The sequence below is a fragment of the Onychostoma macrolepis genome, chromosome 14, assembly GCF_012432095.1.
Source record: "Onychostoma macrolepis isolate SWU-2019 chromosome 14, ASM1243209v1, whole genome shotgun sequence".
NCBI classification, from domain to species: Eukaryota; Metazoa; Chordata; class Actinopteri; order Cypriniformes; family Cyprinidae; genus Onychostoma; species Onychostoma macrolepis.
In genome coordinates this window covers 20,817,016-20,843,953 of record NC_081168.1, presented here as the reverse complement: position 1 = coordinate 20,843,953, position 26,938 = coordinate 20,817,016, and the positions used below count along the sequence as shown (strand labels likewise).

Below are 26,938 nucleotides of genomic sequence, written 5' to 3'. Positions count from 1 at the left end.
GGGCCAAGCACAGTGTGAAAACAAAAAGAACAGAGTTTCTTCTTTTTTTGACTAAATTTGGTGAAAACACCACAAAACCAAAGCATCTCTAGATGCATCATTGTGCACCAGTTCAGCTTCAAGGCGAACAGGTAAACATCCCACAAGAATCCTCCAGAACTTTTGGTCCTGCTAGATGAAAGAAGAAAGTGAAGGAGGAACAAAGTAATGGACAATGTCTTCCAGTCTTTCTTTGTAAGAACAAAATAAATAATCCCCTTTTCCTCTGTAGCGATTGACGAGCATGCGATAGATCAAAAGGTATCAGATTAAAGGACAAATGCACTCACAACACACACACACACACACACACACAGGACTGGCAGAAGGCCAGAGAGGCCCGGTGTGGTGCAGTCATTATATAGCAGGGCGTTTTTGTGTGTTGGGAAAGGACAGCTGTAGAGTCAAGACAGCTGACAGACAGAGAGCGCAGCGAGCTTTTTAATCTACGCCAGACACTGATTACAGATGCCAGGGGACGGCACTTAATCATTAGCACGCTAGCATTTGATGTAATCAGCTGTCCTCAATACACACAAACACAAACGCGACTCCACTGAGCATAATCGAGCGTGTGACTTCAAAACTTTACTGACCTTTAACAACCAGGGACATTACCAATGATCTTGCAAATTGTTCGCAGCTCTATTACACTAATGCAGTTTTTATGTATGTTAGGACAGGTAACTGTCTCAGCTGCCTAATAGGAATCGATTTTACAAGTGTCCATAGAGCCGTCTTCTCAGGCTCTTCTTGGCATCCACTCTCAAATAATTGCATGCTCTGGCAGATTTCTGACTAAGTGCATAACAACTCAGTTAACAGCCACTTCATTTTCTCATTCTGATTCAAATATAATGATTATATTTTATGGCATAGGGAATGAATGAACTGATAAAATGCATACCTTGAATGTAATATGGATAAAAGCACCTGCCAAATGCATAAATGTATTTCCGGTGGTCAAAAGTTTGGAGTCATTCTTTTTCAAAGAAGTGTCTTTTTCTCACCAAGACCGCATTTATTTGATCAAAAATGCAGTAAAATGGTAATATTGTAAAATATTATTACAATTTTAAATAACTGCTTTCTATTTGAATATATTTTAAAAAGTAATTTATATTTATTTTCTTATTGTTATCAATATTAAATATAGTTTCAAATTTTTTTATGGAAACCATGATACCTTTTTTAAAAGATTTTTGGATTGATTAAAAATTCTTAAGGATAATTTATGTGAAACAGAAATCTTTTGTAGCATTATAAATGTGTTCACTGTCACTTTTAATCAATTTAATGCATCCTTTCTGAATAAAAGGAAAAAAGAAAAGTAGAACTTTAACATATAGATTAATTTTAAATGTTACAAATTTAAATCAACATCTGTCCAATTCACTTTTTAACACAATGGGCAGGTGAATCTGAAATTTGACAAAGCAGATAATACAAATGTGCATAAAACTGGCAGAAATTAGCCAATCAGAATAGAGACTGCCATTTGGAGGAATCCTTTGCCATAAGATGCTCAATGAGCAGTCTGTTTGCATTGTGGCTGAGGCTGACTAACATAAAACTAACTGGACTTTAGGCATGAATATTCTTGTATAGTTTATGACAGCGCACATGCCATTCACAGATGAAGGCATCTTACAGTTCCATACTATTGTACTAAACTTGTTTCTACACGCAAATACAGTCTCACAGAGCATTCCACAACTGCTAGTGCATGTCAGTGTGAAATGCAAGCGATTTTTCTTCATGCATTCATACAGATATACAGTTCTCTGCTGGGAGATTGCAAATTGTTAAGAAATGCAACGTCTGCCATGCTCTAATGACAGAGCACTCGATTTCCGCTCGCCTCATGGCCTGCAGGGACACCCAACACCAAGCCCTAATGATTTCTAATGGCAGAGGAGTGGCCACCGGAAACAAGGGTGCAGAGAAGGACGAGTAGGAGTATCCCTACCGGAAGCAGAAGTGTAAAAAGTGCCATAGTTTGAGAAAGATGGGAGGATGTCTACTTGACTGTCTAATCTCGTCAGGTGTTTTAACAACCATGTCTTGCACCACAACATGGCCATTATGGAATTAGCCAAATGTGGGTGCACACACACACTCACACACACACACACACACACAGCCCCCCGGGTGTTTCTATAACAGTAGGTAATTAGTGCTCCTCACGTCAGGCATCTAAGATGCTAATAACATGCTTACTGAGTCTTACATTGTTAGGTCAAGTGAACTGCCAGCGGGAATGATGGGAAACTCATTTTGACATTGTTAAGGGATGTTTCACACATTGTGTGGGTGCTTACTTGTTAAAGGTGGTCCGGGTTTGAATGCCAAGACCAAAGGTCACCCTGTAAAGATTTAAACCTGTCCTGCAGGGGTGTGTTCTAGGGGTCAGAGGTCAGACAAATTTAAATTTAAAGTGGTGAAAGTTCAGTCTCGCCTTTGTTTGTCACCTGCAAAAAACTTGCCCACTTAGGTAATTGGTCATTTGGTTTGTGAAATCGCTTTGGGATGTGTGAAAGGCAAAGCCTGATGGACATTTTTGGGCATATTTAAATCTGGTAATTCATCAAGCACTCAATAGAGCGCAACAGTGACCGCCCACTTTTTAAATTGTCATTGGTTTGACTCTTTTTCCTCCATTAATTTTCTCCATAAAGACAAAACTGCCTTTAGTGATGAAAGCTCTGTGATGAACTGCAACACAAAAACATTTTATTTTCTGTAAAGAAGTATTTGACAAAGCTGTGTCCTTTTATAAGGTAATAGACTTCTCTTCCCATGGAACACAACGAATAATGTAATCAAATCAGAAACTGCAGTACAATATAAAACGTCACAAAAAACACTAAAATATCAAATCAGTATTCAGACTTTAACTCAGTCCTTACTGTTATTTTAGTACCAATATAGTATAGTATACTATATTTTTTATTAATTTGAATTAAATTTTAATATTTAGTATTTTCATTTAAAATTGTCATTTTTGTTAGTTATTTTTTTTAAATATGTCTATACTATATACAGGTGCTGGTCATATAATTAGAATATCATCAAAAAGTTGATTTATTTCACTAATTCCATTCAAAAAGTGAAACTTGTATATTATATTCATTCATTACACACAGACTGATATATTTCAAATGTTTATTTCTTTTAATTTTGATGATTAGAGCTTACAGCTCATGAAAGTCAAAAATCAGTATCTCAAAATATTAGAATATTACTTAAGACCAATAAAAAGAAAGGATTTTTAGAAATCTTGGCCAACTGAAAAGTATGAAAATGAAAAGTATGAGCATGTACAGCACTCAATACTTAGTTGGGGCTCCTTTTGCCTGAATTACTGCAGCAATGCGGCGTGGCATGGAGTCGATCAGTCTGTGGCACTGCTCAGGTGTTATGAGAGCCCAGGTTGCTCTGATAGTGGCCTTCAGCTCATCTGCATTATTGGGTCTGGTGTCTCTCATCTTCCTCTTGACAATATCCCACAGATTCTCTATGGGGTTCAGGTCAGGCGAGTTTGCTGGCCAATCAAGCACAGTAACACTATGGTCATTGAACCAGCTTTTGGTACCTTTGGCAGTGTGGGCAGGTGCCAAGTCCTGCTGGAAAATGAAATCAGCATCTCCATAAAGCTTGTCAACAGAAGGAAGCATGAAGTGCTCTAAAATTTCCCGGTAGATGGCTGCGTTGACTGTGGACTTCAGAAAACACAGTGGACCAACACCAGCAGATGACATGGCAGCCCAAATCATCACTGACTGTGGAAACTTCACACTGGACTTCAAGCAACATGGATTCTGTGCCTCTCCACTCTTCCTTCAGACTCTGGGACCTTGATTTCCAAATAAAATGTAAAATTTACTTTCATCTGAAAAGAGGACTTTGGACCACTGAGCAACAGTCCAGTTCTTTTTCTCCACAGCCCAGGTAAGATGCTTCTGACGTTGTCTCTGGTTCAGAAGTGGCTTGTTAGCCCTTTTCCTGAAGACATCTGAGCGTGGTGACTCTTGATGCACTGACTCCAGCTTCAGTTCTCTCCTTGTGAAGCTCTCCCAAGTGTTTGAATCAGCTTTGCTTGACTGTATTCTCAAGCTTGCGGTCATCCCTGTTGCTTGTGCACCTTTTCCTACCCAAATTCTTCCTTCCAGTCAACTTTGCATTTAATATGCTTTGATACAGCACTCTGTAAACAGCCACACCTTTCAGTAATGACCTTCTGTGACTAAGCCGGGCTCACACTGTGCGATTTTTTAAAAGTCCTTTAGGACTGTACTTGTCAGACTGTACGAACATGATGATCATGTCACACTGTGGGATCTCAGTTGTCATTAATGTCAGACTGTACGAACATGATGATCATGTCACACTGTGGGATCTCAGTTGTCATTAATGTCAGACTGTACGAACATGATGATCATGTCACACTGTGGGATCTCAGTTGTCATTAATGTCAGACTGTACGAACATGATGATCATGTCACACTGTGGGATCTCAGTTGTCATTAATGTCAGACTGTACGAACATGATGATCATGTCACACTGTGGGATCTCAGTTGTCATTAATGTCAGACTGTACGAACATGATGATCATGTCACACTGTGGGATCTCAGTTGTCATTAATGTCAGACTGTACGAACATGATGATCATGTCACACTGTGGGATCTCAGTTGTCATTAATGTCAGACTGTACGAACATGATGATCATGTCACACTGTGGGATCTCAGTTGTCATTAATGTCAGACTGTACGAACATGATGATCATGTCACACTGTGGGATCTCAGTTGTCATTAATGTCAGACTGTACGAACATGATGATCATGTCACACTGTGGGATCTCAGTTGTCATTAATGTCAGACTGTACGAACATGATGATCATGTCACACTGTGGGATCTCAGTTGTCATTAATGTCAGACTGTACGAACATGATGATCATGTCACACTGTGGGATCTCAGTTGTCATTAATGTCAGACTGTACGAACATGATGATCATGTCACACTGTGGGATCTCAGTTGTCATTAATGTCAGACTGTACGAACATGATGATCATGTCACACTGTGGGATCTCAGTTGTCATTAATGTCAGACTGTACGAACATGATGATCATGTCACACTGTGGGATCTCAGTTGTCATTAATGTCAGACTGTACGAACATGATGATCATGTCACACTGTGGGATCTCAGTTGTCATTAATGTCAGACTGTACGAACATGATGATCATGTCACACTGTGGGATCTCAGTTGTCATTAATGTCAGACTGTACGAACATGATGATCATGTCACACTGTGGGATCTCAGTTGTCATTAATGTCAGACTGTACGAACATGATGATCATGTCACACTGTGGGATCTCAGTTGTCATTAATGTCAGACTGTACGAACATGATGATCATGTCACACTGTGGGATCTCAGTTGTCATTAATGTCAGACTGTACGAACATGATGATCATGTCACACTGTGGGATCTCAGTTGTCATTAATGTCAGACTGTACGAACATGATGATCATGTCACACTGTGGGATCTCAGTTGTCATTAATGTCAGACTGTACGAACATGATGATCATGTCACACTGTGGGATCTCAGTTGTCATTAATGTCAGACTGTACGAACATGATGATCATGTCACACTGTGGGATCTCAGTTGTCATTAATGTCAGACTGTACGAACATGATGATCATGTCACACTGTGGGATCTCAGTTGTCATTAATGTCAGACTGTACGAACATGATGATCATGTCACACTGTGGGATCTCAGTTGTCATTAATGTCAGACTGTACGAACATGATGATCATGTCACACTGTGGGATCTCAGTTGTCATTAATGTCAGACTGTACGAACATGATGATCATGTCACACTGTGGGATCTCAGTTGTCATTAATGTCAGACTGTACGAACATGATGATCATGTCACACTGTGGGATCTCAGTTGTCATTAATGTCAGACTGTACGAACATGATGATCATGTCACACTGTGGGATCTCAGTTGTCATTAATGTCAGACTGTACGAACATGATGATCATGTCACACTGTGGGATCTCAGTTGTCATTAATGTCAGACTGTACGAACATGATGATCATGTCACACTGTGGGATCTCAGTTGTCATTAATGTCAGACTGTACGAACATGATGATCATGTCACACTGTGGGATCTCAGTTGTCATTAATGTCAGACTGTACGAACATGATGATCATGTCACACTGTGGGATCTCAGTTGTCATTAATGTCAGACTGTACGAACATGATGATCATGTCACACTGTGGGATCTCAGTTGTCATTAATGTCAGACTGTACGAACATGATGATCATGTCACACTGTGGGATCTCAGTTGTCATTAATGTCAGACTGTACGAACATGATGATCATGTCACACTGTGGGATCTCAGTTGTCATTAATGTCAGACTGTACGAACATGATGATCATGTCACACTGTGGGATCTCAGTTGTCATTAATGTCAGACTGTACGAACATGATGATCATGTCACACTGTGGGATCTCAGTTGTCATTAATGTCAGACTGTACGAACATGATGATCATGTCACACTGTGGGATCTCAGTTGTCATTAATGTCAGACTGTACGAACATGATGATCATGTCACACTGTGGGATCTCAGTTGTCATTAATGTCAGACTGTACGAACATGATGATCATGTCACACTGTGGGATCTCAGTTGTCATTAATGTCAGACTGTACGAACATGATGATCATGTCACACTGTGGGATCTCAGTTGTCATTAATGTCAGACTGTACGAACATGATGATCATGTCACACTGTGGGATCTCAGTTGTCATTAATGTCAGACTGTACGAACATGATGATCATGTCACACTGTGGGATCTCAGTTGTCATTAATGTCAGACTGTACGAACATGATGATCATGTCACACTGTGGGATCTCAGTTGTCATTAATGTCAGACTGTACGAACATGATGATCATGTCACACTGTGGGATCTCAGTTGTCATTAATGTCAGACTGTACGAACATGATGATCATGTCACACTGTGGGATCTCAGTTGTCATTAATGTCAGACTGTACGAACATGATGATCATGTCACACTGTGGGATCTCAGTTGTCATTAATGTCAGACTGTACGAACATGATGATCATGTCACACTGTGGGATCTCAGTTGTCATTAATGTCAGACTGTACGAACATGATGATCATGTCACACTGTGGGATCTCAGTTGTCATTAATGTCAGACTGTACGAACATGATGATCATGTCACACTGTGGGATCTCAGTTGTCATTAATGTCAGACTGTACGAACATGATGATCATGTCACACTGTGGGATCTCAGTTGTCATTAATGTCAGACTGTACGAACATGATGATCATGTCACACTGTGGGATCTCAGTTGTCATTAATGTCAGACTGTACGAACATGATGATCATGTCACACTGTGGGATCTCAGTTGTCATTAATGTCAGACTGTACGAACATGATGATCATGTCACACTGTGGGATCTCAGTTGTCATTAATGTCAGACTGTACGAACATGATGATCATGTCACACTGTGGGATCTCAGTTGTCATTAATGTCAGACTGTACGAACATGATGATCATGTCACACTGTGGGATCTCAGTTGTCATTAATGTCAGACTGTACGAACATGATGATCATGTCACACTGTGGGATCTCAGTTGTCATTAATGTCAGACTGTACGAACATGATGATCATGTCACACTGTGGGATCTCAGTTGTCATTAATGTCATAGTAAAGAGTATGATAGTAATATTTCAGCTTTTTCTTTTTAAGCTATCACAAATTTGGCTTTTGCTTTGGCATTATGCCCTATGGAGTGTAGAAAAAAAAAAAAAAATAGAAAATATATTTAAAGCACACACATAAATAAATTTATGACAAAATGAATTTTTACTTCAGTAACCCAATTTGTGCGCTCAACTTCTCTCTCAAGTTCACACTGTTCTTGCGTTCTGTGTGGATGACTGCTATTTCTCTAGATGTCTTTGAAGAACTTTTACTGTGCGTAGCGTTCCTACTCCTTTATCTTTCTGATTCAGCTCCACAATTACAGCAAAAAAAAAAAAAAAATCTACATCAAAGAAAATTCAACCCCACACTACTGCATGTGCACCGGTCAAAGAAGGAAAATATGTGATTAGAAGAAAGTCTGGTGAATGCATTTCAGATTCCCAACATCGGTCACCCTGCCAGAAGGCCGTGGCTTTGTGAGTAGTTTGTTGTTTTAAAGCAGACCACAAATGACCCTTCAAATTGGGCGTTTTGGGATTGTTGCCACCAGCAGCTAGTTAAGAGCGCTTCACCATTTCCTTGCATGGGAAAATACAATGGCCCTTTTCCATGACCTAAAAGAAAAGCTTTGAATGTCAAGATGTTTTTCTCTAAAATGCTTGATTATTAAAGGTGTATTAAGTGCATTGAGTGCAAAAAATAAATAAAAAAATACAGAAATAAAGAAATAATGGCTTCAGGATCGTCGTGTCCTCCCAAGACTGGGCGGTTTTCAGCTAATCACAGCTGGAGTTTTGAATGCTGTAGCACACATCTATCTTTAGGGGTACTGCTGGTCTAATTCACATTTTGCTTTTGGCGGTGTTGGCGGATCGTAAACAAAGACAGGCCGTCTCATTATCCTGTGGATTTCTCTGTGAGGCTGCCATGTCGTCGGCGTCCTAAACTGCACCTGGACGTTTGGTAAGAATTACCTCTGGCACCCACTGGTAGACTTTGGCTTTTGGTTGGCACGGCTTGGAAATGGGACGTGGACTGAATACCAAAACCTGAAACCCAGACGGCTCCTACATCTTGCCGTGACCCAAACAAACTTATCCTGAAGCAGACCTGATCAGTATGACAGTATATACTGTATAACCATAGAAAAACCTTTCAATGTACATCAGAACTGGTTTGTTTTCTTTACCAAAGTGTTACATAATGTGAAGCTGTTTTTGCACTAATGCCAGACTTCATTTATTACAAATAATCTTATCTTTTGGTTTGCATCCATCAAATACCAAATAAGATAAAAATAGGTTTTACATTTCATCTGAAAAAGAAACTTAAGTTTGCTTAATTACCCACATATATGCATGCATATTAAATATTAAAACCATTTTACCAGCCAAAAATGGCTGTATTGTTATATTACGCCATTACCATTAAGTAAAATTAGTAATAACATGATTGCTTTGAAGATTTTTGTCATACTGACCACATCTATTTTATTTTTTTAGTGCTGTCAAACGATTAATCTCATCCAAAGTAAAAGTTTTTGTTTGCATAAAATGTGTGTTCTGTGTATATTTATTATGTATATATAAATACACACACATCCAGTATATATTTTGAAAATATTTACATGTCTGTATTTATATTCATATAATTTATATTATAAATAAATACATTTAATATACACATGCATGTGTGTGTATTTATATATACACATAACAAATATACACAGTACACATACATACATTATGTAAACAAAAACTTTTATTTTGGATGCGATTAATTGTTTGACAACACTATTTTTTTATTTTTTTTTAAATAAATCATAACTTACCCGTGTTTGGGGCTTCCCTGATGTCCCGGATTTCTTGTCTGGAGAGCCGTTCTGCTTATCTGCACTCTTCTTCTCTGGGGTCTGGAAAAATGGACAGAGAGAAAGAAAAAGAGAGACACATTGCAATCCCAGGTTAAAATGTGCAGAGAAAATATTTAACGCGTGTCAAAGACAGAGCCGCTCCAGTCACCTGTCATGCTCAGTGTTAGAATCATAACAGCGGATAATGTTTGTGAATTGAGTGATTGTGACGGCTTTGCTCTTCAGTGATGTAACACAATACGCTTCTCAGATGTTTATTTCAGTCGGCTGTCAGAGAGCCGTGATGAAAGAGAGCAGTAATTTGTAGAAAGCGCAGCCTGTCTAGTCACGGCCTAATGGGACCACAGTACACTGTCATTGCCCTATAACTCTATACCCCAGAGAGAAAAACAAACAGTGGAAGAAAGACGAGTAAAAAAGGTTGAAATAAAGAAATTTGAATGGGTACTGTACACTTTCTATGAATCTATACACACACACACACAATATTAGGCTTTATAAGCAACACTGATAATGTAAATCACCATCTTATAACTAATTATATGGTTGCTATTTTTCTCAGGAACAAAGTTAGAGTACATTATAAGACCTAATGTGTTATTTGAACACTGTAGCACAAATTAATAATCATAAACAGACTTCATAGAAAGTGTTTCCAGCAAAATGAACAGGTTCAAAGATAGATCTTGAGACGGCTAAAGAAAGAGAGAGCGAGAGATTGAAAAGCTGTGAGAAGAGAAGAAAGCATTCAGGATGGGGGGATGAGAGAGGATGTGGAGCGTGTGACAGAAGTGCTCGTCTGTCGTCTCTCCTCAGGGCAAGAATCAGCCCTCACAGAGCAGGTATGTACCCGCTTTGATCTCTAAACACACATACAAACACACACAGTCACGCGCTCTCAAACATTTTAATACACGTACACACAGCAGGGTTATTAGCTTTTATTGTGGTTGTCAATTTCAGTTTATTTCCACTGTGTTTTAATGGTGCATAATTAGTTGAGTTTTTGATTTTAACTACATTAATTTACATACATTTTAGATCAAAGGTCTTCAACCCTGCTCCTGGGGACCCACTGTCCTGCAAAGTTTAGCTCCAACCCTAATCAAACACACCTGATGCAGCTAATCAAGCTCTTCAGAATTGATTGAAAATACACTTACAGGTGTGCTGAAGAAGGTTGGAAATAAACGTCGCAGGATAGTGGATCTCTGTTTTAGATTATAAATAGACTACACATCAAAAGTTTGTAAGATTTATTTTTTTTTTTTATGTTTTTGAAAGAAGTCTCTTATGCTCACCAAAGCTCCATTTATTCAATCACAAATACAGTAAAGATAGTAATATTACTGCAATTTAAAATAACTGTTTTCTATTTAAATATATTTTTAAAGTGTAATTTATTCCTGTGATCAAAGCTGAATTTTCAGCATCATTACTCCAGTCTTCAGTGTCACATGATCCTTCAGAAATCATTCTAATATGCTGATTTACTGCTCAAGAAACATTTCTTAGTATCATCAATGTTAAAAACAGCTCTACTACTGTACTGGAAACCATGACACATTTTTCAAGATTCTTTGATGAAACGTTAAAAAAATGTATTTGATCATTTATTTGAAAAAGAAACCTTTTGTAACATTATAAATGTCTTTACTGTCACTTTTGATTAATTTAACGCATCCTTGCTGAATAAAAGTATTCGTTTTCTGACCCCAAACAAGCAAGTGATGGGTAGAGAGGTGAAGTCAGGCTGTCTGTGAATCTTACCAGTGCACGTGATCATTACAATCCAGACAGAGAGAAAGCGTCTATGAATACAGACGGATGAAGAAAGGATGCAAACAAGACATGATAAAGATGAGAAGTCACTGAGGTAACATGAAGGAGGAAGAATGTGTGTTATATGAAGAGACAGACAGAATGTAATGTGCTCTTAACGTTGATGGGATAATAACAGGTGGTGATGAATATGTGATGCAAAATCTTCTGTCTCAGGCAGAGACTGGCACCTACTGGTCACTGGGCTTCATTCAGGACAACAGTGCTAACGTGCAGCACTTTAACATAATACTGTTCAAAGGTTTGTGGTCAGTAGGATTTTTCCTGAGTAAATTAATACTTTTATTTAGCAAGGATACATTATATTGATCCAAAGTGACAGTAAAGACTTTTAGAATGTTACAAAGGGTTTCAGTAGATAAATAAAAAATGCAAAAAATTCAGTTTTGCATCAAGAATAAATTACATTTTAAAATATATTAAAACAGTATTTTAAATTGTATATTATTAATAATAATAATAATTTCACAATATTACTGCTTTGCTGTATTTTTGATTAAATAAATGCAGCTTTGATGAGCATATGAAACTCCTTTCCAAAGCATTAAAAATCTTTTCGACCCCAAACTTTTGAACGGCACTGTAATACACAACCTTTCCTCTTTTCTAATTGTATGCATGGTAAAAAAAGAACAAGACTCACTTTTTGAGTGGTTTTGAGGGGTTTTGAGGGGCTCTTTTCAACAGCCTTTACCTCTTTGTCGTCATCACTAAAAAGAAAGAGAAGACATGAAGAAATGAAGACATTTCTCAAACAAATAAAAACATAAATGAAAAAGTTAACACTGAACAAACATGAGTTCTCACTCGTCATCATCATCATCATCATCATCATCGTCATCATCATCACTATCCTCATCCTCGTCTTCATCCGAGTCCATTTTCAACTTTTTCTGAAATGACGGAACACAATCATTGGAAACATTGAGCATTCCGGCAGTAAAATCTGTAAGGAAGTGACTAGTGAGATGCTAGAGACAAGTATTATCATGCTATTTTTTATTAATGCATTAATTTGTGTTTTATCTTGTCATTGCTGCTATTCTATTAAAGCAATAAGCCACTAAAAATAAGTATGACAGTGATTTCATCATAGGTAAATCACAACAACACCATTTAACCCGAGTAAAAACACTGTGACAGCTTCTCATGGCTTTCTGCTTCAATAAGAATTCTGGGATCATTTCAACACTCTGACAAAAGATTTCAAACAGACTCCCTGTGTATCACATCGATGACAAGCTGTTGCTTGTCTCAGACACTTATCTAGAGGATTAAGTGTGTATTGAACAATGTGTCTCTTTATTGAGATTCCACAAAAGTCAACAGGGCAACCTCATAGTTTCTCTTTTAATGTTTCTGGACACTTAGTTAAACCCTTTTCATTTCTTATTAACAAAAGAAAGCAAGCACCACATTGTCTGTGATAAATACACTACAAAAATGGTCATCTTCCTTATTATTATTTTTTTTTTTATCACCAGTACAAATATCTAAACATTCTTAAATCAAGATACATTTACTAGAGAAGCAAAATGACTAAAGATATTAGGTCTTTTTTTCTGAAAAATGCATCAAAATGAAGTGAGTTTATGCTTAAAATAGAAAATGATATACTTCCTTAAAAGTGAAAACCTGATTTTTTTTTTTTCTTTTTTACTCTATTGTTAGATTTTTTTTTCTTCTTGTTTTAAGCATGAACTCTCTTAATTTTGAAACATTTTTTAGAAAAAAAAAAAAAGACTTAAAAAAGACTAAAGTAACTGTATCTTTAAGAATGTATAGATATTGTACTGGAAAACAAGACAAGAATATCAAGAAAGATTTTTTTTTTTTTTGGCGCATTAAGTATCCATGTCTGATTATCTTAAGGGAGTTTTATGTGTATTGCACCACAAAACAGTCATCATTTCATAGTTTTTTAATGAATTGTGTGTAAACATCATTAACTATTGAGTGGTTTGATGTGAGAGCTCACCTGAGGCACTTTTGCAAGGGTCATGTTGGACGGTCTCTTCACTGGTGATGTATTATTCTCCTCCTCCTCCTCCTCCTCCTCATCCTCCTCATCCTCTGATTCCTTCACACCTGAGCAAACCACAGAGATCTCCAGACATCAATAACTTTGATTTAAATAAAAACAAAACAACTTCACATGTCCACGTTTTGTGACAAAACCAGTCTGACATATATAAGTGGAAGCGTAAATGCTGCACTCATTTAATATCCCGAGAATAGAACTGACATGCTGAGAGTGTCTGAACAGCATGTGCAAGCATATGGAAGTGCTTATATCAGAGAAAATGGTGTCACATGGTGCCGGTTAATTCATTTTGAGTCCGTATGGAGAGTGAAGGGCCCTTTCAGACGGCCGGATTACTCCCTTGGACGTCGCAACAGGTTGAAAGGATCATTTCATCAGAGAGAAGAGAAGAGTAAACAAGAGAGGCAAAAGACACATCTGGGAAATGGTTTTCCTAAACTGGGGTGCATTCCCAACAACGGCATAACTCGCTGATTAACCACCATAGTACGATGCATTGTTTTGGAAATGAACTAGCTAGTCACGACTGTTTCCCAAACACGGTCGCATCTCCGTCGTTTGAACCACATTAGTTAAACAACATAGGGCCATTGTTAATGACGTCACACGCATGTGGTGGAGGAATAACTTCTGCTATTTAACTGATTAGAGATCTCCAAGATGCTACTGTATTGAATATGGCACGTACTGACTAATTCACTATTTTTTGCTCCCTGTCATTTTGCTTTATTTGATGTTTGGTTCATCGCGGCTTCCCTCTAACGTCATACTCCTGGGTTTATGCACATGCCCACTTTTCAAAAACGGCGCTTACAATGGATGAGCAAAAATACATAATTAAAATGCATTTCTATTGAGATAGAATGGAAGATACAGATACTGCTGCATGTTAGCTTGCTTGTTGTGCCCAAGAGCATATTTATTTAAGCCCATATATCTTACTAACAAGAAACTATGCTTCTAACCACAGGTCAAGAGCTGTAGTTCAAACCACGTAAGTTTGTGACGCTGATTGCGAACGTTCGTTTGAACTATGGTTTCGGGAAACACTGAATCGTTGAACTATGCTGGTAACGACGGAACTTGCGACCATAGTTGGCTAACGATGTTTTTGGGAAACGCACCCCTGGTCATGTTCAGTCCTAACAAATGAGAAAAGACAAAAGGTACTCACTGACGAAATGCTGACCGCTGATGTAGACCGGCCCCCCTCCAGACTGCAGGCGAAAGGACACAGGAGGCGTGACCTCAAAACCTCCCAGACTTAGCTAGATGGAAAATGTAGACACACATATTGTTGTAATCCAAACTAGGTGAGAATGATCAAACACAACAATATCAAAACATCTTACTCATGGTCTACTTTTAGAACAAAAAGAAAAACTGTTTAGAACACAGAACATAGCTTATTAAACGAAAATCAAACATCTTGAACTTGCCACATAGAGGCTCCGTTTTAAAACTTAACCTACACAACCATACAAAAGCTTGGGGGCAGCAATTTTCTTTTTTTTCGAAAGAAAGTAATGCTTTTATTCACCAAGGACGCATTAAAGGGGTCATATGATTCTATTTTAAAGATCATTATTTTGCGTATTTGGTGTAACACAATATGGTGACAAAGCTGAAAATTCAGCTTTGCATCACAGGAATCAATTACAATTTAAAATATTCTAAAATAGAAAACAGTTATTCCAAATTGTAATAACATTTAACAATATTACCATTTTTACTGCATTTTTGATCAAATAAATGCAGCTTTGGTAGAGCTGCACGATTCTGGATAATTTTTTTTGGTCTCAAATAAAGATCACGATTCTCCCATGATTCTGAACTAAACAAAATACTGTGACAAAATATTATTGTTGATGTCTATTAATTTGAATGAATCATTAAACATTTAATATATATGTTTTTAAAATATATTTAATACACCAATTTTTTATATTAAAATTATCAAAAAGCGGTTTGAACGAATGATTCAATGACTCATAAAAACTTCACTTGTTTCATTACTGGATCAATCAGCATTTTTGAACAAATCTCTTGAATGAATGATTCAATGACAAACACATTTTTTAACAGTCACTTAATGCATTCGACACATGTTATTTGAAGCACCAGATAGGCCTACGTTCAAAAGATTTGAGCGCTACCATTGACATCAATGTTTATATCTAAACTATAAACTTTCATCCCAGTATTTTTGTGATAATATGAATGACTGTAAGACAGAAATAATATTGTGTAGTTTAAAGACTGTTTGTGAAGCTGGGTTTATTTTCCGTTTTTTTCAAAGGTTTAACAGACAAGGGCGAATCGTTGTCATTTAAAAATGGGATCGCATGAGTGTTTGAATCGAGATTGTGATATCTTTTAACGATTAAAATTTTACTCCATTAATCACTTCCCCCATGTCGTTCCAAACCCGTAAAAGCTTTGTTCATCTTCTGAACACATTTTAAGATATTTTGGATGAAAACCGGGAGGCTTGTGACTGTCCCATTGACTGCCAAACAATTAACACTGTCAAGACCCAGAAAAGTATAAAAAACATCTTCAGAATAGTCTGAAGATCTGCCATCAGTGGTTCAACTGTAATGTTATGAGTAAAGTTACGCTTTGATTTAAACAAAAACAGTGTATTCGTGCGGTGCGGCTGACACAGAACAGCGTACGCAGTTTGCATCCAGCGGATATTCTCCAAAATGTCGCCATGCTGACGCAGAGGAGAGAATTGTTGAATCAAGTCGTTATTTTTGTTTTCTTTGCGTACAATTATTTTGCCGATGTCTTTCATACTTTTCTGGGTCTTGACAGTGTTAATTGTTTGGCAGTCAATGGGACAGTCAAAAGCCTCCTGGTTTTCATCCAAAATATCTTAAATTGTGTTCCGAAGACAAACAAAGCTTGTACGGGTTTGGAACGACATGAGGGTAAGTGATTAATGACAAAATGTTCATTTTGGGGTAGAGTAACCCTTTAATCGCTCTAAGCAGCTCTAAACTTTGGTAAGCATAACAGACTTCCTTCAAAACCACTGAAAACCCAAGTATTGTAAATTATTGAATATTAAAACAAACTACTAAGTGTTTATTATTAGACAATTTTGTACTAAAATCAGATAATAAATGATAGTGCTGGGCGATATACCGGTTCATACCGAATACCGGTGTTTATTTTTCTTATGATATGAATTTTTAAAATACTTAATACCGGTGTCATTTAAATAACTTTTGGAACGCGACACTGTTTGAGAGGGGTCTCTTTTCACTATTGCATTGTGGCGAGGACACAGCTGTATGTGTTACTAAGCGTGAAAGTTCTGAAGCTGTAGAACTAGTAGAACATGATGACACAGAAGAACTCATCCACAATATCCACCGCCCGCGTCTCACACACACGAGCGCGACTTTAGCACTATATTCGTGTTTAGTCACTATTTAGTGTGGAATTTTTCTACAATATTCGCTCATCAAGTCAATCTACTGCAGTTTTTCCTCTCTCAGTCAGTAGAAAATGTGGTTAAATGAAAAAAATAAATACTGTCATATACCGCAAAACCGGTATAATTTTGAAAAATACCGTGATATAAATTTTTGCTCATACCGCCCAACACTAAATGATTCCCACCACAAACAACCGAACAAGATTGGTTTCTCAGAAAGAATTCACGACTGGGATCTGTCCTGATCACTCCATGCCAGTACATCTGAGACAGGCCTTCAGCTAAACATCAGTACAATTGCGCAACTCGCGAAATACAAGCCACAGCCAAAAATTCTGAATGAACATTCCACTGCGCCAGGCAACGGCACTTGCATCGATGGCAACCAGATGTAAACAGCTGAGGGCGCGATGGTCTGCTTAATGCTTTAAATGACAGCTATGTAACTGTTGTAATTACGTTGAATGGCGAACAATCCCTCACGTCCAAAATCATCTCAGATGATCTGTTTCAACACAAACGCTGACTGATGAGTTGATTGTCTCCCGAGCAATAGAGACAAAACCTTGTAATTAAGGTACAATTATTGCTCGAGTCACATATCCCGGGGCGTTTTCTAATTTTGGGATTGAATAAACTGAACAAAATCCAAGATCTTACAGACAGGGTTGAAATAACACAAAAAGGGCTTACAGATTTGGACAAAACAGCAGCTATGCCCTAAAATAGATGACCTCAAGTGTCAAAATGAGCATACCAGCATTAAAAACTCAACCCACTGTACTAATCAAACCAGCAGTTGGTATCTATCAGAACACAAATAGAGTTGCAAACCATAAAAAGCCATAAAACATAGATTCCTCCCAGAGCTCTTTGGAAATGCTCACATTTTCCATAGCTGATATAAAACAGAGGCCAATATGTGCTGATGTCATGGAGAGCTTGTGCCTGCTGTCCTGATGATGCAACGATGGCCCAGCCTCTTCAAAAAAACAATCTGTCAATCACAACTTGACCAGCCTCGGCACAGCTGGAATTTTTATTAGACACATTCTTCCAATACCATAAAACACCCATAACAGGCATCCCTCCACAGTATAAATACATATACAAGATGTTATTGCGAGCATAATAACAACTGGCTTTTAGTAATCTCTTTTTTATTTACAAAACGAATTAGAGTAAACTTGTAGTCTTGTCTGCAATATTAATTTGGGGAACCTACAGGCAAAAACATTGTTTTTTTTGTTTTTTTTCCATGCACTGATCAGTTTTGCCATTTTGGTCTCATAACGTGTTTTTGCAGACTAGCGCAGTGTTTCCCAACCACACGTGACGGGTTGTCGGGTGTGCCGTGGAAAATTATCTAAAACTTCCATATCTCTATTATATTTTGTTATTATTATTGTAAATCAGTGCTATTGGTCATCGTTATGTCTGTTTGTGGGGTTTACAAATATTTAACCAATGAAAAGCATTCAAAAGAGCTTGTGACTAAACCTCGTAATGCCATTGGATCCTCAAATTGTCAGTCAAACCTCATAACTCCACCCCGCCTCCATTCAGAATGAAGCGCCGCGCAGTTTGAAGGCAGACGCCTACTTCTTCACAATGCAAGGGTAAATAACTGATGTTTGAATAAGAGCAGCGTTTCCTTTACTCAAGAAACAATGTCTATAAAGGCTAATGTTTTTGTATGTTTAAAGAGCAGTCTGTCTTAGCATTTGCTGTCTAGTTGTAGCCAATACACTTTTGTACGTTTTAAATATCCTGTGCATAGCGGTTCGTCTTCTATCTATCGTGAGATTTTGGTCAAATGTATTTAACAACAAGAGAAACTGAGTGCCCATATAGCTACAATAAACTTTAAAACTGCAAACTAATGAAAATGTGATGCTCAGATGCGGCCATTCTAATGATGGACAAAACACAGATCTCTGTCAATCGGTCGTCAAAAACCTTGTTAACTCCATTTGAGTATGATTTTAAGAAATTAAGTGCAAGTGTCTGATCATATATAAACCCCAAATACCAACTCTGAAGACGCAATGTTTAATTATTGGGGGACCTTTCCCTCTTTCTATATATATTTATTACAATGCTTAGTGGTGTGCCGTGAGATTTTTTTACATATCAAAACTGTGCCGCGGCAGAAAAAAGGTTGGGAAACACTGGACTAGCGGAAGGACAACAAAGAAAATACACTTCATTTCATTTCACTTAATTTATTTGTGTCTAATGATTTCAACTACGATTTTAACATATTTTTAAAGGCGGTTTTCTCAAAATTTGTTTTTCTCCTGCAATGAGCGAGAAATCTCCTTTTCAGTAACGCTTACATACCTATCCATATTCATAGAGATGTGTACAAATATTGAATCCTTTGTCAAATTCCCCTCTATAAAACTTTTGGCTCTAACAAGCCAATAAAATGAAATAAAAGTGTCTTTAATGGTGGTGTCTGTTAGTAAGTTTTTTTAACCTGTTAACCTGGGGTGTATTGCCTTAAATGCAGATTAATATCAATTATCAGTATGTACTTACAATAGAGTTAGGGTTTGGTTTAGGGTTAGTTGCTTGTAATTATGCATTAATGGATTGTGTACTATTGTTTAAAACATACCAATACCAATTATTTAAACAAAAACTCCATAAAACAGCTTTGGAAGTTGTGAAGATTACATGATCTAGGAACTTCGTAGAGTGCGTGCTATTGTAAAGACCTTTACAGCCTCGTTTTCATTTACGTTAAATTCAATATAATGTCTAATCTGACTAAGGTCTACTACTATAGTAAGCACGCGTAAAATGCATAACAAGGACGCTGTAAAATAAAGAGTTACTGAACCAAATCAAGTGAACAAAAACAGTCACTGCACTTTTAATAACCAAAGCCTAGCAGAAGAACTTATGGATGATATATTTATAATTAGGTAGATGGATACACAGTTGAGCATTGCACGTTTCTGTTCATGATACATAAAACTTTGTAAAGAATGGAGACTAGAACACTTACAGAAGGCAGAACAGACGGCTTCAGTACAGCAAGAGTGATTTTGGTTGTTTTACCATCGTAAGTCAATCCCTCCATCTCCACGGTGTGGAATTTATCCTCCGCCTCAGCGCCCAAACACACCTGAGAACACACGGGAAGAGAGGAAACTGGTTTGTTAATGTGAGTTTATGGACAATCAAAATGATTCATCTACAAGATAGTTCATTAGTACATTTATGATGAACAATGACAACAATATTCCTAATACAGAACTGAAAGCAATGTTATAATAGAATAGAATAGAATAGTTCGTTACTAATAATTATATGAACTTTAAAGTAAACACTAGGTAAGTGGTTTTAGTGAAATAATTTATAATTAATGATTTCATAAATGAATTCAGCAAACATGAAAAAAATAAAATAATTTAATCGTTCATTTTTCCAGGAGTAAAGAATTAATTAGGGTTTAATATCATATATATATATATATATATAAGAACAGAATGGAATAGAACTATAGAGAACAAGACTATTATTCTTTAAAGTGCTACAGAATATAAAGAACAAATAAAATAGATTAGTTAAGACTAGAATGACTGCACCTCACAACTTCTGCATTTATCTTTAAGGTAGAACTGATTAAACTATTCAATGCAGGACTGAATATCTGTAATAGTGAGTCATTTTAATAACATTTCATTATTTCATCTTCCTCACCGCTTTGAGTGACAACTGATGTTCAGCCTCATCATCATCCAACTCGACTTTGTGCTCTTTCTTATCAGCTTTCAACGAGCAACCTGTAGGAAGAAGTCACAAATTATGTTTTATTTATTAATGTTGTATACATGGATGTTTTTTCCACTAAAATTTACATTTTTACAAACAACATCCACATACTATACAAAATTCTTTATAAAGGCTGTAGACACGAGATCATAATAAACAAAGGGGGAAAGAAATACTCCTACTCCTCTTGCCCAGAATATTTTAAAAAGAAAATTACATCTGCGCTCACATCAACATTAGGCTATAAACAAAGGAAAACTCTATGCATGAGGCTAACTGCATTAGCCACAACTCTTTTATTGCACAGCAATACTGAAGCAGACGCATGTCATATGAATGCATAATACTGATTATCGCATATATATGATTATGCAACATGAGGTTTTATTTCAGCTCACCAAATAAATACATCTGAGGTCGGCTGAGATCTTTAATGTTATCCTCCATTTTTGCGCCACAGAGGGTCCTGTTAATCGTAGTTCCGGCGTGTGGATTGACATTTGAACGGACGAATGAGAGCGCACAGTGGGCGGGCTTTTGTACGAGTCGTCCAATAGCATTCACCCTTGGTGGTAAAGTAAACTGCCCTTTTGTTTGCTTTATCTTGCTTTCAGTACCAAATTTATCCGCCAGATGACGCCATATAATAACTATTCAGTACACTTGCCTCTGTTTGTTCATCCATCCTTTCATTTTTCTCCAAACCACTTGTCCTCTGTAGTCTTTTTTCCAAAATAATATATAATATTAATATAATGAGCCAAATGCTTTATTGTGATGATTTGATGCAACTTGGCATCTATCCCAATTAAAATAATAATAATAATAATAATAATAATAATAATAATAATAATTAGAAGAATATTGTCTTCCCAATGTTTTTTTGTTTGTTTGTTTTAATTCTGCAAAATAATTGTTAGTATAAATTATATTAGAAATATATCATTAAAGATCAATTTGTCTTTGTAATGTGTATTTTGTAGCACCACTTCATTTGTTCACAAGCTTGAAAAACACTAACAAACAAAATGTTAAGACCTTTATAGAATGTTCTACTCAAGAGAGTTTGTTTTGCCTCTTTCCAAATTAATCATGTCATTCCAGCTCCGTGGACCAATGAGAGGACAGTTTACTCGCACGTGACTTGTATTAACAATTTTGGTTCCTTTAGAAACTTTGCCGTGTGAAAGCAAACGGCACCAACAATAAAAAAGCAACATTGTAATAATTTTAATCCCTGTTTCGGAACAAAGCAATCGATCTACAGGTGTGAAAACACCCTTAGTGAGCTAAACGCGCTCCGAAGCATTGAATCGAAACATCAAAAGAATCATTAAGGTTTCGAAGCTTCGTTTCGAACTCGCGCCTGACGCTCTGCTCTAAAGTTCACTAGGCCTTGTCGCTTCTCGACTATTTATTACACTCTTAAGAGGATTTACTTGATTTCCCATTCACAAGAACAAAGCTTTTTGCTTTGTTAAAGGTGACAGCCATAAAAAAAAGTACGAAGATAATCGCTTCCACCCTTCATGCAGGCTCTTGGTGAAAACAGCCATCTTGAAAGAAAACGGTTCAAAACAGGCAGCACTTTAACGCGAGTGACCCGTATACACATAAAGACATGCCGGTCTGATTACACACCCCAAAACACAGGCATGCCTGTCGGATCTCAGGGTTTTACACAACTCTAGAGAGCTCTGTAAAAATGACATATTTATAATAGTGCTTTCAATCGATTAAAAAAATTATAATAATTGCACATTTTTCTGAAATTAATCGCGTTTAATCCCACCTAACATTAAAGTATTTAAATATACTTTTATATTGCAATAATTTCACATTCAATCTTCAAATGAATGTACAAACAACATTTTTATGACTGAAGGTATCACTGACACCAATAATACTGATTTATCTATAAAATTGCCCTTCTGACTGTAGCCTAGACTAGTCATATAGACTATGAACTATAGCCATTCAACATTACAGTATAATTGAGAGCTATCAATTTTAACATTTATTAGACTTTAAAAAGTAACTTCTAATTTAAGTGAACTTAAAACAATCTTCGCATAAACCCATTATAATACATGTCATATTTACCTGCGCCCTTCAGCAGAAATATACAGAAATTGAAGTTATCAAACACTAAATTCTAAATTAAATACAGATGAATCCTTAAAGCTATAAAAGTTATTGATTTCCTCTTTTTTTTTTTTTTTTTTTCTTTTGTTCTGTAAAGAACAACAGCTGGTTATTAGGTTATTTTGGCTGTGTTATTTCTTTAAGAGCTGCCGCTGGCTGCTGAACATGACACGGATCTGACACGCATAGTATTTTCTCTCAACTCTCATCAACGTTTCTGACCCACTTCAGGTCTTAAAGTCTCTAGTAATGAGCTAACGAGTTGAATCGGGTGTGTTAGATGGGGGAGACAGTGCTGGGCTGCTCCAGAACACTTTTGAAAACCATTTTAGAGACATGTTCATAAATGTGACTCATATAAAATATATTACATGCATGCACAATTTTAAGGCAGCTTTAATCGCCTTTTTGGTAACTTCATGACTTAACTGACCACAACATTGCATGCACGTAGTTTATTTCGCGCTTTGATATGAAAGAATACAGGCTACAGCGCGCGCCGGCGCCTTTGTGCGTGCAGTGGAAGAGGCGAGCCCAGTACCGTTTCCGCGCTCGTTTGACTCGCGCCTGGCGCTGAAGTGAAGTGGAGCGCGCGTCTGAAACGTCTCCCGTTTGGTGTGGTCGTAAAGACGCTCTGAGACTGAATAAATGCACTTCTTGTCAAGAGAAAAAGTGACAGAAGCAGCAGTTGTGAGAGGGGTGGCCAACCGTAGCCCCGCCCCTGCGTTAACTGCGTTAAATATTTTTAAATTAAACTGAAAACACGTTCAAATTAGTTAACGCGCTAATTTTGACACCACTAATTTATATATGTATCGCTGGACCCTGTCAACACTTTGCTTAATATTCACATAAACAATTATTTCTCATAAATCCTCTAAAGGAGGGTACAACCTTTATAAACATCTTTAGTATGAGGTATTTACCAACAGAAAACTGGTTGTACTCTGACAAGCTCTTTAATATTAAAAGTTTGCTTAAAACAGTATAAATATGGATATGCCATGAGGATTTGTCATATTAACCTAAGGACTTAGGGAATCTGTACTGTTGTGGTTGACCAACATGTTTTTTTTTTTTGCTGATATCTAGCAGGTGTGCAGAGACATGGGATACTTAAAAATACTGAGATCATATGAATCTTTCTTTTATGTGGTTTTGTTTGTTTGTTTGTTTGTTGTTTACCAGCCAGATAATGCCAAATTAGTAAAATGGGTCAATTATCCTCTATCATAGCCTCTAAATTATCAACATAATCAAAACTTTGCTGAAAAACCTGTTGCCTTCTTTTATCTGATTGTATACATTTAGTGTTTAATGCATTTTTTTTTTCTTCTGTAAAAATCTTTACTGAAATTTATATTATTAATATTTCAAGATAACTTTCTGGACTGAAACAGCTTAGGGTGACATGATTATCCATACTTTATGTCTATCTATCTATCTATAGTGTTAAAATGTGAAACATCCTCTTATTAAGATATAGGCTAGTATTGTTGGGAGAAATAGAGAAATAGAGCGTCAGCCGACAGCTATTATGTATATTATGATATTATGTAAGTAGTCTGTAATACTGTTATAAAAAAAATCTTATTGATTTACATGACAATCAGAATTTCTTCTTATTTTTTGGCCATGCAAATAACAACATCTGCACCAAATTGCAAATAATTGCTCGGTTTGGCCTCCGAATGAAATTTTTCTTCAGGTATGAGCTTCTTATTCTCACTTAAATGTGCTATTGACTATTCTGATTATTATTTCATATGTCAGGCTTTACAGAGTCTCTAAAGTGTCTTTTATACTCTCAAATATTTTCCTAACTTTCTCGCTTTCACAGAAATGTTTTCGCAGACCTGTATCTCTTTCTGGAAGAGAACCAGCTATCTGATTTTCACAAACGCAGATGAGCAGATCTACCATTTAGATGTGTCAGTAAAACTACAGGTATATCAGATGCGTTGTGTGTTGTTTAACTGTGGTGACGCTCTTGATGGCCCGACATTTGGTAGAGATTGTACCACAGATGCTATGAAAAAGCCTTATTATGTTACATTAAATTGTATAGTAGTGAGTGTCCCATAGTACTCCATTCTTTTCTTGATAAAAAGAAATTGAATTCTTTCGAAGGACTTGAGTAACTAGACACATAGATAGCCATCACTGCATCTGTATAAAGATAAAACATCAATACAGTCTATTTGAAGCACACCAACACTCTTAAAATTAAAGGTGCTTCACGATGCCATAGAAGAGCCTTTTTTGTCTAAATGGTTCCATAAAGAACCTTTAACATCTGTTTCCCAAAAGGTTCTTTGTGGCGAAAGAAGGCTCTTCCGATTATAAAAAGGTAAGAAAGAGATGGTTCTTTGAAGAACTTTTGACTGAATGGTTTCTATATATGGCATCGCTGTGAAGTGCCTTTTAAGCACCTTTATTTTTAAGAGTGAAGACATTTCATTTAACACAGATATTTAGATTACGGTATGCATGATGCATGGTTTTCACTCTTCTTGTGTGTTCAGCCTAAAGCTTATTGTTGTTTCTTGAGGACTGTGTTTATGCATTTGTTTGTTTAGTGCGGTTGATCTTTGAACCGTCGGACATCCGATGTAATCTGAAATCACAGATTTATTGTGAAGAACTGGAGGCCATATAGGTCATATTGGTTTGTAGCGTCTGTGAGATAAACAGGAGCCTGTCTAGGAACATTGAGTGAGATAAGAAGTGTGATACTTTAACCTCTCGCTTCTCGCTCATCTTGTGTGGCAACATTTTATTGGCTGAGGTGGGGGCCATCAGGTAGATAGGGCAAAAAAGCATAAAGGCACATCAGCAGGAGAAAGAGAGGCTCAGAGCACCTGTGGCCAAACACAATAGAGAGTTTTCGAAAACAGAGGCCGAAAGGAATTTCAGTAAAATGAGCCAAGTCACGTCGCAATGGCAGAATAGACAGGAAGATGAAAGCGACTGGAAGACTGACAGAGGAAATGAGGGTAGGAGATGCGTCACCGCGGCAACCGACTCACACTGACAGGATCTTAACCAGGCGAGATGGCATCAAACTTGGCTAAACAAACCAGGAGTGTGATGGCTAAAACAGACAGTTGTCAAATTGTTGTTTTGCTATGGTATAGGCTGATAAATCTGATGACAGCTTTATAATAGAAGAGAATACATAAACAAAGAGAGGTTTGATCAACACTGTAAGAAAAGAAAAAAATCCATAGAAAAACGGATAATGTTTTGGCAGATAATTACCAGTACGTTTTCCGTTAAATTTACAGACATTTCCCCTCAAACCTAAAACAAAACACAATGCAATGCAATGCGTAATTCAAAATACGGGTAAAACACCTGTAATAAATAAATGTGGAAAATTCTTTTATATTAATGGTAGACTACATTGAGCTGTGTTTTTATGGACTTTTCTTAGATTGAATATACATTACTTAATATCTTATACTTATTACTATTTAAATTCCATTGAAATCTAATATTTGAAGTATAAAAATCTAACATTCAAAAGTTTTTATTTATGTTTTTAAAAGTGTACTTAATTATATAGCTTCTTGTACTTACCAATAATTGTATAACAGTAATATTGTGACATTATGACAATTTAATATAACACTTTTTTCACTGTAATTTATTTTGCTTTTATTTATTTTACATTACTCCAGTCTTCAGTTTCACAAGATCAGTCTAATGCTGATTTACTGCCTAATTATTATCAGTTATTGCTGGTTCTCATTTATGAATAATGATTCTTGTTATTATTATTGATGTGGAAAAGCATTTTCAGGATTTATTTATTTTATTTATTTATTTATTTATTTTTGAAGAATAGAAAGTTCTTCATAGAAAGCTGAGGAAAAGTATTTTATTTACTTATATATTTATTAATATATTTATTTAATTAATTAATTTATTTTTAAATCCACTAAATAAAAATGCTATTTCTACTTCAACTGAC

The 26,938-nt window shown here is 36.6% G+C and overlaps 1 protein-coding gene across 2 annotated transcripts in view; it reads right to left on the bottom strand.

The window, feature by feature from the left end:
- The window catches only part of LOC131553083 (nucleophosmin-like), a 63,378-nt gene extending 42,011 nt beyond the window's left edge, over positions 1-21,367 (bottom strand). For both annotated transcript variants that reach the window (XM_058797451.1, XM_058797450.1), the window contains exons 1-8: positions 21,216-21,367; positions 20,746-20,828; positions 20,048-20,167; positions 14,758-14,851; positions 13,518-13,627; positions 12,347-12,432; positions 12,183-12,249; positions 9,656-9,736 (exon numbers count right to left, since the gene is read on the bottom strand). In XM_058797451.1, the coding sequence (XP_058653434.1) occupies positions 9,656-9,736; positions 12,183-12,249; positions 12,347-12,432; positions 13,518-13,627; positions 14,758-14,851; positions 20,048-20,167; positions 20,746-20,828; positions 21,216-21,264 (690 nt within the window). In that variant the 5' untranslated portion in view covers positions 21,265-21,367. The remainder of the gene's footprint in view (positions 1-9,655; positions 9,737-12,182; positions 12,250-12,346; positions 12,433-13,517; positions 13,628-14,757; positions 14,852-20,047; positions 20,168-20,745; positions 20,829-21,215) is intronic.
- Between the last annotated feature and the right edge of the window lie 5,571 nt (positions 21,368-26,938).